General features: G+C 40.7%; 1 protein-coding gene across 2 annotated transcripts in view; it reads right to left on the reverse strand.

Moving 5' to 3' along the window:
• Positions 1-19,273, reverse strand: part of LOC122969908 (chloride channel protein 1-like) — a 43,981-nt gene that overhangs the window by 20,489 nt on the left and 4,219 nt on the right. The window contains exons 2-12 of one of the 2 annotated variants that reach the window (XM_044335941.1): positions 13,551-13,857; positions 13,337-13,468; positions 12,583-12,711; positions 12,218-12,351; positions 11,974-12,051; positions 11,764-11,842; positions 11,278-11,403; positions 10,644-10,728; positions 9,867-9,968; positions 9,139-9,223; positions 5,272-5,427 (exon numbers count right to left, since the gene is read on the reverse strand). In XM_044335941.1, the coding sequence (XP_044191876.1) occupies positions 5,272-5,427; positions 9,139-9,223; positions 9,867-9,968; positions 10,644-10,728; positions 11,278-11,403; positions 11,764-11,842; positions 11,974-12,051; positions 12,218-12,351; positions 12,583-12,711; positions 13,337-13,468; positions 13,551-13,857 (1,413 nt within the window). The remainder of the gene's footprint in view (positions 1-5,271; positions 5,428-9,138; positions 9,224-9,866; positions 9,969-10,643; positions 10,729-11,277; positions 11,404-11,763; positions 11,843-11,973; positions 12,052-12,217; positions 12,352-12,582; positions 12,712-13,336; positions 13,469-13,550; positions 13,858-19,273) is intronic. The other variant, XM_044335942.1, reaches the window with a different exon arrangement.

Raw genomic sequence — 19,273 nt, forward strand, 5'->3', positions numbered from 1 at the left:
ATATATCAGGCTTTAGATACACACACAATACATGTAAGTACTGTAGGTTGTTGGTTTGGCTCTGCATGTTGATTTGTTGACATTAAGAGTCTTATCCTTTAATCAGTGATGGAAACCACTTGTGGACGGTATTGCTTTTGTTTTCATACAATTTAAATACTTAAGTGTGTGTTTTTCCTAATATTAATGTGTCTAAAGTCTATATTCCAGCTTTACGTTATATCAGCATCACATGTTGAACATGCCGGTACACCTGCTCCGTAATCACAATAATCACCTTCTCTCTCAAGAGCAAACAGGTCAACAGCTATTTTTTATGATTGCGTTCACCGTATTCAGTAGTATCTCCTTTGTTTCTGCAGGTTACCCACCTAATACTAATTAGATCGCTTCCAAGATGTTGTGTTGCATAGCAACAGCAGTGATGTAAAGTCCCTGCACCATTTAAAGCTCTCATCTCTGTGTTCGCATTCGAGGAGGAGAGAAAAAAAAAAATAACCTTCCTACTTGGTCACGGCTTCTTGAGTTGCAGGAGTGGTGAATCTGGATAATTTGTGTGTGTGTGTGTGTGTGTGTGTGTGTGTGTGTGTGTGTGTGTGTGTGTGAGGGGGGGGGGGGGGGAGGAGGGACCCAATTACCCTTGGGTGTCCTTGAGCAAGGCACTCAATCAACAGCTGCTCCAGTGAAGCCGCAGATGATGGTGCTGTAGCGGTACTGGGCGACTCCCAGCTGCTGTGCGACGGTGTTAAGAGTGAGTGTGAAAAGAGCAAATGTGTAAAACTCCTCTGTAGGAAGATTTAAAGCCTAACTCGCCTTTCTAATGTCACAAACACTGTGTCCAAACAATTTCTGTATACATCAGGATGTCACTTCAGAATAGCTGGCCTAATAATATGCTTTGTTCCTGGCTGCAGAGAGCTCATCAGTGATAATGATTACCTTTACACAGGCTCTGGATTTTTGCTGCGTGTGTGTGTGTTTGTGTGTTTTTTTGTGTGTGTGTCACCAGCATCACTTCACAGGCACCACATGCTGGGCTTTCTCTTTTTGATTTGAAGGTATTGGTGAGACGCTCTACGTTATCATTTTAACATTTGTCATCATCGTTTGAAAACTTAATTACTGTAGTAAAAGATAAAAACTCATTAGTGCGTCTTTCACAGGGTGGCTGCTATCCTGATCCGCTAACTGTACGCTCTCTTTTAAAGGTGCAGTGCGTAAAATTCAGTAGCATCTAGCAGTACGAACTAGCGGTATGTTTTAATTAGTGTGTTATCACCTGAAAATAAGAATCATTGTGTTTCGTTACCTTAAAATGATCCTTTATATCTACACGTTGCACTGCAATGTTTCTACAGTAGCCCAGAGCGGCCAAACCAAACACTGGCTCTAGAGAGGGCCTTTTGCATTCTCTGTAGCTTCTCTTACATGCTTTCAATCTGCCGCCTCACTGCTAGATGCCACTAAATTCTACAAACTGGTCCTTTAATCCTGACAGTTTCATGCAGAAACACACATGAAGCACAACAAAAAAAAAACACACACATCCTGAGACAGATGGGAGAAGAAACACTGAGACATAAAATAAGCTCTGATGTTTGATTGAGAACGATGTGGAGATGAAGGAAAATAAAGATAGAGAGTAAAAGGTTGACTGTGTAGTAGAGAGAGAAAAGGAACCACACACACACACACAGAGAGAGACAGAGAGAGAACAGTCATACGGTTCGCTAGAATAAACACCAAAGAGAGCAGAGGGGTATGTTCCACTCCACTTCTGTATTTTAATTTGTGCTTGTTGTTTTATCTACCTTTTTACCTACAACACTGATGCCTCTGTTCTGCTCGTCATCTCTGTCTAATTTCCAGAGTCAGAGAAATAAAAAAATGTGCACCCTGTTCACTTCTAAAATCCTCCTGCACCATGAAGCGTCTCTCCTGTGTTGCTGCGCTGTCAGATGAAGAGTTAATTACACTGGACGGCGGTGGAGGAGGTTGTGCCACCATCTGGTTCAACAATAGTTTATCCCACTTTGCAAACATTCAGCGCTGAAGCTGAGGGTGAACAGAAACAAGTCACACTGTTTTACATCTCTACTTCCATTACAATTATTTTGAGTCATTTTGAGACTCGGTTTGTAAAAGTTATCTTGTTATTCTGCATTGTTTGATGATTTGAATCATCAGGGGTCGTCTATATGCGATAAAGAAAACAAACAAAACATTTCCAGGATAAATTTGTGTAACCAAATTTAGTTTCCTTTTATCGCTGTTGGTCGTCTTTCACACTTGTTTACAGTTGTTGTGTTCAGCGGTAGGTTGGTGCAACGCTTTCAACATCAAAGTGCAGATGTTTACCAGTTACCACTGGTGCCAGAAAACAATGTAGGACTGGATGTAGCAATGTAACCACCACCCTCCTAAAAATAATTATTCTCTGCTTATATTAATGAGGCGTTTTGTCACAAAACATGATATCAACACATGAGCGCGTTCATTGTCTTCCAGCTATAATAAGGATAATTATAATACTTGAAACGCAGTCTCAGAACACCTTGTTCAGGAACAGTCACAGTGTATTAAAAAAAGAAAAAGGCTTTTTATTACTAAAGACATACTGAGCTGTCGGTGTGAAAGCATCCTTGTGTTCACAATATCTTTTTTAAACTTCACTATAGCTGAGCTCTGGCTGGAAATGTACCGAACCCGCACTTCATTTGACATGATATTCTTAAGATTCGCTTATCTGTTGGACAGAAATCAGACAAAGCGAGATAGAGAGTCTAATCCTGTGTAGGGCGATAGAGAGAAACATAAACACAGAGAGAGAGAGAGAGAGTGTTTGTTTGAGAGCGTATTAGAGAAAGGCTGACAGCAGCAGAGGGTGACGGAAAAGCAGGGAACACTGCGAGTGTGTGTGTGTGTGTGTGTGTGTGTGTGTGTTGTGTTTGTGTTGTGAGCAGAGTTTTTAACCAGCCAGCTGCTCTCAGTTTTTGGTTGAATCGAGTTTTCACTACAAGGCGCCGCTCTGCTCGGCTGAGAATCACCATGACTCAACCGATACGGTGTGTGACAGTGAGTGACGGGCTTTAATATGCTTTTGATAGGATTATTTATGTGGTATTTATGCTTAATTTGACCTTAGAGTGGGCCAACAAACAGAGTGAGGTTGACTTTTGTGAAATCTAATGACACTTAACTGCACAGAGAGCTGATCTAAGACAAATTATGTAGGGCCAGTTTGAAATTTTAGGACAAAAAGTCAAAATTAAGAGTTAATTGACAGCAGTTTGTTGTTTACAGTGTTTGAATCTCAGGACAAACCCTGCTTGTGTTAGAAAAACAGAAGAAGAGCTCAATCCCAACAATTTAACTTTACTGGACGGTAATTTTAAATTATGATTCACAACACCTGACAATGCTGGCCAATACATCACAGCTGTTTGTCAGATTTTTAATAAAGATCGCCTGGCAGTATGGAAGGGAGCGGGTTTGATTTGCTCTCCCAGTTACCGGCTTCTTGGCTGTTCTCTGCTTGAGCTCTTGAGACGCTGCGGATTCTCATCAAACAGGAGGTAGCAACAGCTTGGTGCTGTTTCCTGCAGCAACAGACAGACTGTAGGCGGGTCAGGACTCACAGTATTTAGAGACCAGACTTTGCGCTTTGTCTGTCTGCGCTTTTCACACGAGACGCTTGAACTGGGAAGCTCTGGTCGTACCGTTTCTAAATGAAGAACGATACTGGGGGCGGACAGACTGTATGAATATCATGAGGCTACGCACGAGGAAGGTTACTCTTTACCTTCAGAGGAGCTGTGATTCTTGGAGACGTTTGTTTGTGTCTTGATAACACTTTAAGTCAAATTGAATAGTTTACTGGTTACTGGTATGATAAAAAACTGGGTGGCAACCGAACTACGTTACTGTCACAAGCAGGTTTGGAATTTCTGTTCACTCTTGTTTCATGGAGTTTTTTTTTAGAAAAATGTTCTATAGTATCAAGTATATAAATATTTAAAATATAACTTAAGTAAGTAAGTAATAAAGAGAAGGGCTACCCTGGTTTTCTGTCTTGTCATACTGTATTATTTGTGGAAATGTTTAGATCTATCTGCTGAATGAGGCTGTGAAAAAACTGCAACATTGTCTCAGGTGACTTCTGCATTTCAGTGTGGTGTTAAAAAAATGTTTTATGTTCCCTTTATGTTCCTCAACGCTGCTGTGCACCCACTGGACAGCTGTCAGTATACAGACACATCATGCTGTTTTGTGAGTTTGAAGTGTTAAGTCGCCATTTGCTGAGGAAAATGAACATAATTAAGTTCCACGCTCTATACATACAGTACAAGGTTTGCATTTTTGTATAATTGTCCTTGTCAGAAAGCTTCAACTTTCAGCTCTTGTTGTCTTTGTAGATGCAGTGTGTCTGGTTTTCTAGGCTGCTCTCTCAGCCAATAAATAACCGGCAGCTTTAGTGATCCATCAAGCTTCTCGGCCACCCTGAAACTCTTTAGTTACCTCATGCTGTCTTGAACATTTCTGATCTGTATGCGCCTAAGATGATATGACAAACTGCTCATTAGTGTTCAGTGGCTGCATTGTGTCTGTGCTTCACATTGATATGGTTTGTTTATGGTGTGTTAGTGATTATTTCTCCATATATGCTTTTTTTTTTTTTTTACAGATTTGATAGTTTCGTGAACTTTCTGCTGATTCACAGTCAACCCAGCACCCATAGACCAGATTTATGAACATATTTCTGCTCATAAAATGTTGAAGTGAACAACAGAGAGCATCGCAGGAATGCTGGTCTCCAGCATATGTGTGTGTGTGTGTGTGTGGCTGCTTTTAAGAAAGCATAAGAAAGCTACAACTGCTGGCAGCCTGCCAGGGCCGGTGCCCTTGGACAGGAAGAACAGGAAGAAGACAAACACGCACACACACACATACACACACACACAAACACAAACACAAACAAACGCACACTATGTCCCTGTCACCAACACACGACATGAGTGACCTGCAACAAATGCCCCTAATGAAGAAGAGGAGGATGATGACGCAAATGCTGACATCAGGTGGAGCCAATCACACACACACACACACACACACACACACACACACACACACACACACACACACAGACAAAAAGGGCTGGTGCACAAATTCACACAAATTCAATCTGGAAAAGACACCCAAACACACACACACACACACACACACACACACACACACACACACACACACATACATTTCCCAGATGCCACGGACCTTCATGAGGAAGAAGAGCAACAAGACGATGAAGACGCTGACGTTGGGGTGCAGCCAGGCAGCGGAACGACCCAGACCGGGCGGAAGTGGGGCCCCCGAAATCTTCGTCCAGGTAAAGTTATCAAACAAAGAGTTGATACACTCCCTGGGCATCAACTGGAGAGGTGAGGAAGGAGAAGCAGAGGAGAGGAGGGGAACAGATGAGGAAGGAGTAAGAAGGGAATATGATGAGGGTGTGATGGGGTGGGCAGGAAGTAGGGAGAAAAGGGAGAAGCAAGGTGGAAGAGAGAGGAAAAGATGGAAAAGGGAAGGACATAGAGGGAGGAAGGGAGAGTGGAGAAGAAAAAAATGAGAGGAGAGAGGAAGGAGAGGAGGCAGGGAAGGACAAGAGGAGAACATATTAAGTGGGAGAAAGGATGAAAATAAATAGAGAAATAGATGCATGAAGAGGAGAAAGAAAAAGGGAGTAAAGAGGTCGTGAAAAGGTGGAAGGGTGAGAGAAAAAGAAAGAAAGAAAGGTTGAGATATGAGAGGTGATGAGAAGTGGGGAGAGGAAGCCAAAGAGAGAGGGATGAAGAGGGAGAGAATGAAAGTTTAAAGAAGGGGGGGGCAGGAGAGAAAAGGAGGAGAAGAGAGTGAGGACAAAAAAAAGAGAAAGAGAGAAAGAGAGAGTAAAGGAAAGTGAGTAAAGACATAAAAAATAAAGGGGAGACAGAGAGTGAAGAGAAGGGAGAATGTCAAGTGGGATAAACAGGCAGGAAGTCATCCAGAAAGCTGAAAGCAGAGTGGTACGGGTGGCCGTGTCCAATGACTCATTCTCTTTAGATGACTCATGACTGACGAATTCACTTCAATCATTTTTTGCTCCACATTTGCATATATTCCTCCGGTTTTGCTCACAGGCACACAAATCGCAGCGGCGCCTCTTGCATCTGCATAACGCCGCTGCCGGGGCAAAAAAAAAAAAAACAACACCAACGTCATTCTACTTTTGTACCTCCTGACTTGAGTTGAATATCGAGGACCTGAAATTCATCATTGGGTGTGTGAGTGGAAACTGCAGAGGATGGGCTGTGTGAGAGGCTGCTGTGGGCCGCGGTAGAGATGTAATGACAGGCTTTCCCTGTGTCTTTTTGAAGTTGCGGGTTCACGTCTGGGTCGCGACCCGTGTAGTGTTTAATCTCTTCTCGCTGCGCTGCCTCTTCTGTCGCTCTGCGCAGTGCTATCCGGTTAGATTTGATTCAGATTGAGATATCACTTCACTCCCCCTTCTGTGTTAAAACAATGCTGCGCGTTTGTTAGAAAAAAAGGTGTGAGACGTTTCTACAATCGTGGGTGTGAAAGACATGCACCGAAGGGCACAAAAAAAACATGTTAAGGTGTTGCTCGCTGACATATGCACACAGACTGCATGCACTTAAAACAGCACATAACACACACACCTGGTTCACACTTTGTGGTTCTATTCTTGAGCGTCTGTGAAACACATGATTAGCTGTTAGCTCTGGGTGGCTGAGCTGTTGATATGTGGCTGTCTGAGCTTTCACCTTAAAACTCCCTTTGTGCACACGTCAGTGAAGGCTACAAGACACGAAGCCTCCATTCATGCAGAAACGCAAGACACTGACACCGCAGATTTAATAAGCTGATGGTGTTCTGAATATTCAATATAGATTTTGGTTTTGGTTCATGCTAAAGCAACAGCTCTTACGGCTCATACCCTGACTGTTAATCCCGATTATTAAAAACATTAGGGTGTCCAACTTCATCTAACCTGCTGTTCCACTTTGCCAGAATACTGAACGAAAATTTGGCTTTGGGCAAGCTGTGCAGAAATGGATCTGTCATGTCTCCTGTAGATTTAATATAAAACATCCTTTTATGCTTCTTACACACTCCAAAGAGTTCATCAGTTACTTCATCAATTTAGCATTTAACATTGTCAGACTCGAGATAGGCAGTTAATGCAACAGAACTACTTGTACAAACAGATTCATTCTTAACTCTCCTATTGTCCTCTCGGGTCAACTTTGACCCGGGAGGACAACAGGTGTCATTATGTGTCATTCAGTGTCATATAAAATAATTCATAATTTCTTAGTCAGGACACTGTTTTGAAACCATTTCAATTTTTTTGATGACAGCACTTAATGACACCTGTTGTCCTTGGGTCAAAATTGACCCGGAAGGACAACAGGTGTCATTAAGGTCAAAATTGACCCGGAAGGACAACAGGTGTCATTATGTGTCATATACCAGTTTGCCATAATCCATCAACACATTTCCTCTGATCTCAACTGTAGTTAAAATAATTCATAATTTCTTATGTAGTCAGGATACTGTTTTGAAACCGGTCAAAATTGACCCGGGAGGACAACAGGTGTCATTATGTGCTGTCATCAAAAAAATTGAAATGGTTTCAAAACAGTAAGAAATTATGAATTATTTTATCTGACACTGACTGACACATAATGACACCTGTTGTCCTCCCGGGTCAAAATTGACCCGAGGACAACAGGAGGGTTAAGAGGCACGTACGAGTAATTTAAGACAATTTTGGGGTATTCAATCAATATTCTCATATAGAGAATTTTCTCTTAGGTATGATTTGTGAATTTAGGCCTCGTCTTACAGGTCGTGAACAGATAGTCTGACTTTCTTCACAAGGAAAAAAATGCAAAATGAATGTTCTGTTAACCATATTATCATCCTGGCTGCCAATTTACTGAGAGGTTTTTTAGATTTTATGATTTTTACTGTCATATTTAGGTGCTGCAGCTTCTATGTATCAGTAGTTGTTGTAGACTCAGGGTGTTTCTGCAGCTCTCTGTCCAGTATCATCTTGTGTTGCAGCTGACAATGTAACATCACCTACTGTAGGCTATAATATGCTCTCCTCCGATACCTCTGTTACTGTCACATGACCACTTCCCATCATGGATTGCTTTGCTTTAGAAAGACATTTTTAGCATCCAAACTCAAAGACAAAGTATTCTTTTCTTTTTTATTATTTCTGTCACAGTACAGCACTGCCAGCAGCTGAATTCATATTTTCTAATAGTTTCAGGTCCCCTTCAACAGACACTCCTAAATTTATGTTTTTGTCTCAGTTTCAGGTATATTATGCTAGTGTAGCCTCAAGCAGATTTGTGGCGTGCAAGCTACAGAGGTCTGGCAGCTTCTCTCTTTTCAAATTTAAGAGATTTCACACAGCTCCCTCTGGAGCCAATAAAGGCTTTATTACTACTTTTCACATATGCAATAGTCCTCCCCGAGGCCTGTAAACAGACTTTGATGTGTAAAATCATTGGAGTTCCCCTTTAAGTGAACTCATCCTCATACCGATACCTGATCAAAGTTTGTTGCTGTTTGTATCTCAAAGGTGCGCGAGGCGGTGTCTCCCTGTGGCACTGAGAGGTCACATTCAAAATTTTTTTAACTTCAATACCCCAAAATCCTGTGAACAGAGCAGGCTTATTTAATCAAGTCGACTGGTCTGTGACGATGCTTTAAACCCTTTATAACAAAGTAAACCAAAGAGACAAAAGATCTAAAAGCTCACTGGTTGAGTGCAGGTTTCTCCCTGCTGTTAAAATCTTTCTTTTTGGGTTATTATTTCTCATGGCCGCTTTGTTCTGTGTTGTTTTTAAGCAGCTGCATTTTTAAATAAATATATGTTCCTGGTTGAGTTTTAAAACATGTAAATTAGTTACCGCTGTTTGCTTTTGTGGGGTGACATTTGCTGCTGGTTTTTGCTCATCAGCGTTGCATGCAGGTACAAACAGATTCACATGCCCTGTATTCTTTGTTTACATGACATAACAGGCAGTAGAAGAGGACAAGATATGAATAGATATGAACGCTGACCTCTCCTGCCATGAACTGTCCGAACCCGGGTGGGAAGGTCAAGGTGGCGATGACCAGAGTTACCATCGCAGGAAAGATCAGTCGGCTGCGATGGGAGACAAACTTGGTTATTAAACAGACTTTAATAATAATCCTCGACTTTCAAAATCCCAATTAAACCTGGAAACCTTGTGAGGCAGCTGGATTCATGAGATCAAGACATCACGCGATAATCCATCTTGTCAGGTATGTGTCTGCACTACCAATCAGCATCGCGAATCCAGCTGCCTTGCAAGGTGTGACGTCCCCTTTGCCTTTTGCTTAAGAGGTCGCTTTGGCTTCTTGGCTCAGGAACCAGTGGTTGTACATTGAAGTTGTACATTTTCCATGTACAACTTCTCAGATGGGTCTGTCTAACAAACCATCTGGTGCATCAGGTTAAATTAAACCCAGAGTACTAAATAAGACGTCTAAGGAACATGGAAAAGTGTCATGAACAGAGGTAGATAGCCCTACATGTTGTTAATACAGTAAATATGTCTACTAGCACTTATTAGCCTCACAATACTTCAAATTTCACTGAACACAGACATAATACAGCAATAAACCTTAAAGCAAAAACTGTATTCAAGGAATGATTGGATGATTTCAAGCTCTCAAATATGAAGTTCCACTACATACCGTCCCAAACCTTTAGATATTAAAGCAAATATTTAAAATATTGGCCCTTCTGATACACAGAAACTCACTGTTTGGTCAGGAAGCGGGTCATGGCGTTGTGTCGTCTCATAAACAACACCACCCGTCTGTTGAGATAGACGAAGAATGCCCCCAGGAAACCGCAGGAGATCCTGCACAAACAAATAAACATCACATTAGCCAAATTAAGTCAGCTGTTCATTTGCAACACCCTCTAAAGGACCAGTGTGTAGGATTTAGTGGCATCTAGCACTTAGGTTGCAGATTGTAACCAACTGAATACCACTTCATTTCAAGCCTGTATAGGACCTAAGGTGGCATGAAAGGTCCTTTCTAGAGCTAATGTTTGGTTTGTCTGTTCTGGGCTACTGTAGAAACATGCAGGTGCAACATGGTGGGCTCTGTGGAAGAGTACCTGCTCCCTGTGTAGATATAAAGGACTCAATCTAAGGTAACAAAATAGGTAATTTATTAATTAGTTTTAGTAAATGCTCTAATTACTTCGTTAAAATACAATACATACATATAACAACATAGTGGCTATTTATTTTTGGCAATAAACTCTTCACATTATGACATACAGTACATGAGTCCAGAGCATCATCACATGAAGGTGTTCATCTTCATTCTTTGAGCTTCTCCTTCCTTCCTCGAGGTAAACGGTGAACTAGTAAATTGGATTCTCTCGTCGTCTCTCAAATGCTACATTTGCATAAAGTTTGACTTATTAACTGCTGCATTTATCATCTCCATGAGGAAGTCTACACAAACACACACGCACACACACACACCAAAATGTAAGGATTTCCAGTTTTCCAGTCACTCACCCAATGATGGCAAAAGCAGGTAGCTCCTGCAGATCAAAGGGGAAATCCATACGGAAATTTGTCCTGAACAGAGCGGTGATGGTAACTGCAAAATGAAGATGAGAAGGTGACATTTGTACCATCAGTATTTCATTCCAGAGGACTAAAAAGACAGCATGGGTACTGGTGCTCTTCTCAGCATTTCAGCATCTGTTTGCATACAGAACTGGGCGGTATGATTTGCAGTATTGTTCAAACTACTAGTAACTAAATGAGACGGGAGAGTGTTGGCACAGTGAGATGAGCAAATATATTTCTTGGTTTGTCAAAGACTCATTTCAATATTCTTGCGAGAGACACTCGGGTGACCTGAGTCATGCATTAAACACCCAGCTGCTACATGTGGTAGAGGACAACACCATCTAGTGGAAAATACACAATGTGCCTACAGTACTTTCATTATGTCAGTGTCACTGAACAGATACAACAGTTTGCTTAAAGTAAGGGCGCCCTCTAGCTCACGTACACACAAATACAATGACTGTCAAGTTATAGACATAATAGTGCTTGTGATGATACTACGATTAATAAAACAGAAAATATGCTATATAAATAGTGTTTATACATATATGATATCTTTCTCTCCCATCCATACCTGCATCTTTGTTAAATACAGATAATACTCGAAATATGAAGGCACTAAATGTAGCAGCAAAGTATCCTCTCCAGTAGTTTCTCACAGCAAAGTATGTGGATGTCACCTCTATACTGAAGAGCACACCTGATTAACAAAGAAAAAAGGGAAAAAGAAACATTAATTTAACAGGTAGGAACTTAAACAAGGCACTGATTCATAGCAACAGAGAAATATTTGCAAACAAGGTGATATTCTAAAATTCTAATATGACCTCCGTCCTTGTATTTCCTGTAAAATGGCACATTTTAGTGGTTCCTTCAACTTGTATCAGCACATAAAACCAAGAACCATTACCATCACATTTTCCTGAGTGTCAGAGTGTACAATATGGGCTGAGGAAATTTTAAAAAACCTAGTGCAGAGATGGCTATCATATATACATTCAGGAAGAGAAGAGTCAACAACAACAACAGATGGATAAGAAAAAGGCAAAAGGTTGTGTACCTCCAAGTGGAGTACCAAAGCAGCAGCCCACTCCCACAGCACAGCCCACTGTCAGGATGTCTGTATAACAGTATGGATTCTACTGATCCAGAGAGGAGGAGGAGGGAGAAAAAAAAACAAAACATAAAGATGAAGGAATATCTTATACATTCTTTCATAATTCCACTCATAGTTGAATGTAGATGGAAACCTTTCCTGACATCAGCTTACCTGATAAGCTCCTGAAAAGATAGACATGCACCTGCTGAGAACGGCCGCACAGATACTGGCAATGTGCACAAACGGACCCTGTGTGCGGGAGGAGGGCACAAGACAATCAAGTTAAATTATGTTATAAAGAAGTACAGACAGTACAAGACCACAGAAAACCACATCTGCTGTTTCAATGCTCAGACAGAGTGAAAAAAGCTATAGGGAGAGATTGGATGGTCCAGCTCTATCTAAGTTCACCCACCTCTTTGCCTACAGGCATGCCGCTGCCCAGAGCAGCAGTCAGACCGATGACTTTAGCAATAAAGGCCTTGATGGTCAAATATTCCTTTAGCACTACGCCTCTCAGGATGGTCTTCAACTCTGGGATACCAGAACCTGAGACAGAAGGCGAGACAGAGATTGTTCAGAGGGGAGACAGGACGACGAAGATGAGAGGTCCTGTTAATGCTGGAGCAACTGTGCAGTGGAAAGCCATGTGAAAAGCTGGAAACTGATCTGATTCAAAGCACTTCCATAACCTTGAATCTTTTAAAGTAACCATTCTGCATACAAAAGACTAAAGGCAGATGAGCAGGAGCAGGAAAAAGAGAGAAAAGAGGTACAGACCGATAGCTTGAGGAGCAACCAGGTGACAGAAGAAGGAGGAGAACAGGATGAACAGCAGGGGATAAGAAACCCAGGCCAGATACTGCAGGGGGATGTTCCCCCTCAGCTCCCCGTGAATCCATTTATAAGCTGAGAGAGGAAGAGGGGGGAGGGGGGGAAAGGAGAAGTGGAAGAAAGATTTAGATTGATTGGAAAGAAGAGAAATGGGGATGGATGAATGGCAGGAGAGTGGGAGAAGGTAAAGGGTGAAGCAAAAGAGTAGGGCTGTCCCCGACTCAGCACTTCAGACCGATACATGACTCGGTAGAGAGAGGGGGGGTGGCTCATACTTTAATGCTGTTATTCATTATTTGTGATGTGAAAACGCTCGATTTCCACAGCCAGAGAAATAAAAAGTGTTCAGTGTTTGTTTAAACAGGTGGTTAGCCGACTTCGCTGTAATTAACGCCAGAGCTAGCAGCAGGAAACACATTCACTCTGTTTTCATCACAGTTATGTATTTAAGTCAGCAAAAAAAAGGGAGCGATTCGACTGAAAAAATGCAGGTCGACTCAGGGATTTATCGGCCGATGCATCGACTCGGCGACTTTTCGGGGGCAGCCCTACGAAAGAGAACAGAGGATAGTGGAAGGAGATGGAAGGTAAAGGAATGAGACAGGCATAAAAAACATAAGAATATTCAGAGACTAAGAGAAAGAACATCTGACCTATTTTGCACCTGCTTTTCCTTTATGTTCGGCCTCTGCGGTCCTACCTTGCAGGCTCTTTGCGCTAGCGTAGTCCATCGTCCAGCTGACCAGTGCCATTGTGATGCCCAGCATAACAAGGAAGATCCAATCTTCTCCTAACCTGGTCACGAGGAACCGCTGCACCCATGCTATGCAGTCTGACGAAAGCAAATGGCACAAAAGCTTACAAAAAGCATCTTATTTTTACTGGTTTTTACATCTCTCCTCTGGACTGCTCACCTCTACACTTGGAGTACGAGCGTTTGTTCTTTAGTGAAGATGTAAAGTCGGGTTCAGCTGTTTGCTCTCCAGAAGCATCCCCCTCCATGTTGGACTGGCGCCTGTTTCTGTGCCTGCCGTGATAGCCATGCTGGTGTCCGTGGCGACCGTGGTATCCGTTCTGGCCGTGACCACGGCGGCCGTGTCCGTGGCGAGTCCTCCCATGGCCGTGGGGATGGCCATGTTTCTTGATCTGTCTCTCGGTCAGTAGGCGTGTGGCCTCCCGTCTGCGGGAGCCTCCGTGGTGTTCTTGGTACTCTCCATAGAGCTATCGATCAATCGGTAAAGCGATCCGTTCAATCAATTAGTACAGAAGAGAGGAAATACTAAAAGATGCAGCAGTCATTCATTAGACGTAAACATGCACAAGCTGTTCCAGAGCAATTGAGAATGTGGAGTGTTATAGTACTCTCCTGTTGGCACCCTGGCAGAGAGAGGCTGAATTTAAAAATAGACGGGACCACGTGTCGACCCAAACAGCTCTAATGGAAGCGGAAACATGGGCTCTGCCTCGAGATTTATCACCTCTGGACACACTCCATGAAAATTGGCCGGGACATCTGGGGAAGAGTTTAATTCTCATCTCTCTCTCTCTCTCTCTCCCTTGCAAAGATATCTCAACCTCTTCAGTAGGAGATGCCCTCTTTCATTTGTTTTGTCCTTCTCTTCATCCATAGACATTATGGATGTAGACATTATGTCCCATAATGTCTATATCCAAGACATTATAGGACATACATTACATTCTTCTCTCTCTCTCAACTATATAACATATATTCTTTCTTTTCTCCTCAACAGTTTAAAGAGACTAGGGCTGCAACTAACAGTTTTTTTCATAATAGATTCTTCTGACAGCTATTTTCTCAATTAATTGATTAATTGTTTGGTCTATAAAAAGAATCAGAAAACTGTGAAAAATATCAATATCAGTTGACTCCAATGTCTTGTTTTGTCCAAGATTATAAAACCCCAAATGATTTTGTTTACCATAATGTGAGACCAAGAAAATCAGCTAATCATCACATTTGAGAATCTTCAACCATCAAACCTTTGACATTTTTGCTTGAAAAATAACTGAAATAATTCTGATTATTAAAATATTGGCAGATTAACTTTCTCTTGATCAACTAATCGATTAATTGACTAATTATCGCACATTACAATAACATCTCTGTATAGTTTGCTTTAACTTACTATCCACAGTCATAAACTTCTATCTCTTCCAAACAAACTTGTAGTAGCACTTCCTTAGTGTTTAGGTAGATAAGTGGAGGAAAGGTTCTGTATATGTTCTGCATTATTACCAGTAATGTAGTTACAGAAAGACCAAAAAAATCTATACTGAAGAAAGTGTAGAATATTAGTAAATTTCCTGCTCTTTCTGATCAATAAAATAGTGCAATGTATTTGTTTTAAAGTTTTTACTGTGAAAAGTGGCGCAATTGTTTTATAATGAAATGTTTAAGTGTAAACATGAAACAATACTACATGGGGACACCAGAGGTCAGCAAAGTTATAAAGGTTCAAATGTGAAAGTAAAAGGCTTTCATGTCATTTTGATTCAGTCTGTACACATAAATGCCAATGACACATATGGATTCTAGTTATGTGCAAGCTGCACTTATTATTAACTTATTATTACCCCAGAGGGAAAGTGGTTTGACATATGTGCACAATACTTAATATACACAAACATACACACTAAGAAATTAAAACAAAAACATACACATGAAGATATAAAACAAAACAAATAAAACAAAAAAAACATACTCTGTAAGAAGGAGAGACAAGCAATCAGTAGCAACCCAAGACAGTCTAATCATGACAAACATCCTTTATAAAATACACAAAACTACTATACAGCACTGTCCTGCTCATGATGTACAAAGATTCAATGTGAGAAAAGACACAATGAAGCCCAGAAATATATACAATACATTACTTTCCACTGTGCAGCACTGACTATAATACTGAGTACTGGGAGTTTAATATGCAACAGGACATCAAGTCATTTTCCCATCACTAACTATCACAGTTAATCAGAAACTATCCATCGATCCACATGACTGAAGCATTGCCTGATATTCCAACACTGCGCTACAAATATTCCACCAGCGCTGATATATATTCTTAGTACATCAACAGCAGACAATAGCACTCCAGGAATACAAGTGACAAGCTGGTAAGTTGTGTCTGGTGCTGACACTTTGGATGTTCGGGCAGTAACCTTTCAACAGCTTCTAATTTAGCAGGTTCATGGACGGACAGATTGATGGATGGATGGATTTAGACACACACACACACACACACACACACACACACACACACACACACACACACACACACACACACACACACACACACACACACACACACACACACGTACATATAGTTCTGGGGATGCTGTGTGAGCAGAGATGACGGTAAATGCACAGTGAAACTCGAGAAGCATTAAGACACAATGTGCTGTAACGGGATGCCGACACAGACTCAAATAATAGAGGCCAGTAATGACTTGACCTGGTAGGCAGTACTGTTTAATGTTATAACACACACTGTTGTCCTGCTGATACACAAGACTTGGACATGTGTTTTTTTATGAGTGCACAACGTGGTTCAAAACCAACATTTCCAAAAGATGCTCAGTGCGGATTCTCTCATTACAAATTGTTCCTGACATGTCCTGTACACTCATGACCGCAAGGGCATTACACACAAATACACTGGAAAGGGGACAACTATCACCTTACCATAACACAGATTCATGACACACTGTCAACATCACACCCTAAAGTAACCACACGAAACTGATTCCTCTTAAGACTCAAGACAGTTTCATTCATATAAAAACACCTCGGCAGCCCCTGTATATTCAACATAAAGACAAAAACTGTATATAGGCTCCTCTTACTAATGCAAACAGACAGGCTGGGGATTTAAATAAATTCTTCCTCTCCAATTTATTTATAGATGCTTTAAGGGCTTTCATTTTTTCTTCCAAATCAGGACATTACAATCTGTATAATATGTACAGTAAAAACATCTCATCTTAAAGGTCCACTCACTAGTTTTCCAAAGCATTACCTCATCTCATGGTCTAGAGTGTTTAAGTACAACAGGTGGAGTCTTGTCCTCCAGCAGGGGGCGTCAAACATAGTTTAGGCTACTTGGGTTGTTTTCTAATTACTTAGAATGATTTACATGTTAGTTTTCATTTGTTCATACTGGATTTTTTTCAAACGTTACAGCAGTCTGGTGGAGAACTGTGCACAACTTATTTCTAAATAAGTCTAAATGTCACAACTAGGATCAAAATGCTGCAGCTTCGGGGTAGGCTAATTTAGCATTGTTATAATTTTAAGTTGATTGTTTAATGAGAGAGATTTGTTTTCATATTTACAGATCTGACAGATCTTAACAGAACTCTTGTCCCTATCAGGTCTATTGTCAGAATAAATATATACTCTCACCTTGCATAAATGTACGTTTAATTGGGACGACAGTAAATTAATCAATTCATGAATTAGCTACTGATCTATATGACGGACAAAACTGGAAAAGTGACTAATTATAATGCAGCTGTGAACACAGTGAGCACTAGGGATGCCTGATAGATGTTCCTCATTAACTTTGAGGACAATCAAAATTATTTGTTTGTTGTTTAATTAACATTAATCATATAAAACCTGCATCTGTGACGAACACAAATATGATCTTTACATAATAAGTTACGATGACAACAAAGTGATGGTCATCCACAGACCAGATATTATTGTCAATCTGACTACAGCAGTGACTTGATCATATCTACTATAATAAACTACATAAATGAACCTTCTCTACTGGATTTGATTGAGACGTCCGAGTCATATATTTGGAAAAGCAACCAGCTGTTCTCTACTATGCGGCTCAGGACAGGGGGACCTCCAATATGGCCACCACAGTGTATATCATGTTGTCTGATATCTATCTCTAACCACGCATTCCCTCCTTTACCTCCTTCCACCTCTCCTTCCTGTTTTCCCTCTTCACCAGTGTAATTCTACTCTGCTACTAATCACTCGTACTCCTCTACCTCCTTCCTTCGTTACCCCCTTTCCCCCTTTTTATCTTTCCCTCTCTCTCTCTCTCTCTGTGTCTTTGCTGGTGAAACTCTACTCTAGGCTAAATTTAGTAGTGGTGTGATCCAATATTCCTCATTACACTTCCCCACACCTCTTTCCCCTCTCTCTCACCATTAGTGTACCTTTCAAAGCCTCATCATATTCCCTCTTTTTTTCCCCCCATCTCTCTTTCTCTCTGTGTCCTTCCAGCTGTCTTCTGGTCCCATCATGGACTTGTGAACAGGAAAGATAAACCGCCCAGAACAGATTCACAAAATTCTTTCTTAGACAATGTGCCAACATACGCTGAGTTACGTAACACGCAGCGTGGACATACGTTATACTGAACGGAGGATCAGTTACTGAGTTCCTTCCTCACAGTCACTTCTGCGTATCTTGAGGTCAAGAGCAACTCAACTGGGACTGTCCAAGCTGGGACCAGAGCCGGTGGGTCATAGTAGTAAAAAACATAGATGATGAACTCACAAATGTCTGCTGATTTAATTATGCTAAGAATTTATTTCCATACAAAAAGGTTATTCTGCTCTTCCTGCTAGAGGAACTAAAAAAGGTTTCCTCTCCGTTACAGGAAGGTGATCAAGTGAGAAAATATGTTTTTTAACCCTTGTGTTGTGATGATACTGCCTTTACTTTGTCATTTTTTTGGACTCCACTGCCAAAAATCACTCAATATTTTCCTTTAAATATTTTTTCATTTTCTACTGACCTAAAACTCAATATGTAGAAAAGTGCTGAAGTGGTAAATCTTTCCTCTGCTACAAAAATGAGGAAATATATTATTAGACCAACTAATCTTATATTCATGAAAAAATATAGATTATTTTTTCTGCCAAAAGGTCGTTCACATCCTACACAGTGATGTTACTTATGTAGAGATCTAACTCCATGTGAGGCCTCTTCTAAACAAGCTGTTGTACGACTTTAATAAGAGAAATCTAAATAGACTTCATTAGTGCTGTATGAGAAGTACTGTCAACACAAGAGCTGTGATGATTAGGCGATTAATCAATTAGTCGATCGACAGAAAATTAATCGCCAACCATTTTAGTCATTTTTTAAGCAAAAATGTCAAATATTTGTTGTAATCAGTGTCTCAAATGTGAAGATTTAATGCTTGTATTTGTCATATAACATTTTTCACTATTTTCTGACATTTTATGGACAGAACGACTGATTGATTAATTGAAAAAATAATCAGCAGTTTAACTGATAATGAAAATAATAGTTAGTTGCAGCCCTAGTCAACACCAATCACAGATTTAGATTATGAGAATTCATTATATTCAACCATGTTTTACAGCTGGGGCCCTAAACAAACACTACATGTCATTTTCTGTATCAGACTTCTGATACTTCTTATGTGTCATCAGTTCAAAATCATGTAGCAGAAATACTCTATTTATCTATATACTAAATTTGGGAAAAGTCATTGTCAAAGTATCTAAAAGTAAGAATATAAAAACATATTAGGTATGTTTCCTAAAGAATCACTTTCTAAAGACAAACAAAACACAGACAAAACCATAAACACCTGTCACACACCCACATTAGTAAATACAT

This window comes from Thunnus albacares, chromosome 19 (genome assembly GCF_914725855.1).
Source record: "Thunnus albacares chromosome 19, fThuAlb1.1, whole genome shotgun sequence".
NCBI classification, from domain to species: domain Eukaryota; kingdom Metazoa; phylum Chordata; class Actinopteri; order Scombriformes; family Scombridae; genus Thunnus; species Thunnus albacares.